Here is a 382-nt window from a genome sequence, read left to right as displayed (position 1 = left end):
GCCCCGGCCCTGGTACTGGCTGCTGGTTGCCTGGGATCAGAGGAGGAACGCTGGTCTGGCGATGCAGGATTTTCTAAGGGCAAAAGAAGGAGAAAGGAGTTCTCTTTCCACACGCACATCACAACAGGCTGTCGTCGATACCCTACCGACCCCGGATGAGGCAGCAATGGACAAACCAGCGCGATCTCCGGGTCGACAATCCTCATGACCACCTGGGCCTGCAGCAGGGCGTAAGCCAGCTGGGGGTTCTGGAGCAGCATGTTCCTGGCTTCCTGGGGGCTGTTCTGGACACACAACTGAGAAGACACACACAGATCAGAGCTCTGGCAGGGCTGCGAGGGCGTGGGCAGCAGTGGTGGAAGCTGGGCTCCCACGGGGAGCA

General features: G+C 60.5%; 1 protein-coding gene across 1 annotated transcript in view; it reads right to left on the bottom strand.

Moving 5' to 3' along the window:
* Positions 1-382, bottom strand: part of LOC104276388 (cleavage stimulation factor subunit 2-like) — a gene marked incomplete at its 5' end in the record, with an annotated part of 3,660 nt that overhangs the window by 2,690 nt on the left and 588 nt on the right. Inside the window, 2 exons of the mRNA XM_009872684.1 lie at positions 17-73; positions 177-326. Of these exons, the coding sequence (XP_009870986.1) occupies positions 17-73; positions 177-326 (207 nt within the window). The remainder of the gene's footprint in view (positions 1-16; positions 74-176; positions 327-382) is intronic.

This window comes from Apaloderma vittatum, unplaced genomic scaffold (assembly GCF_000703405.1).
Source record: "Apaloderma vittatum isolate BGI_N311 unplaced genomic scaffold, ASM70340v1 scaffold22227, whole genome shotgun sequence".
In the NCBI taxonomy this organism is placed as follows: Eukaryota; Metazoa; Chordata; class Aves; order Trogoniformes; family Trogonidae; genus Apaloderma; species Apaloderma vittatum.
The sequence above is the reverse complement of the archived record's forward strand: the minus strand, read 5'-3'. Positions and strand labels throughout refer to the sequence as shown.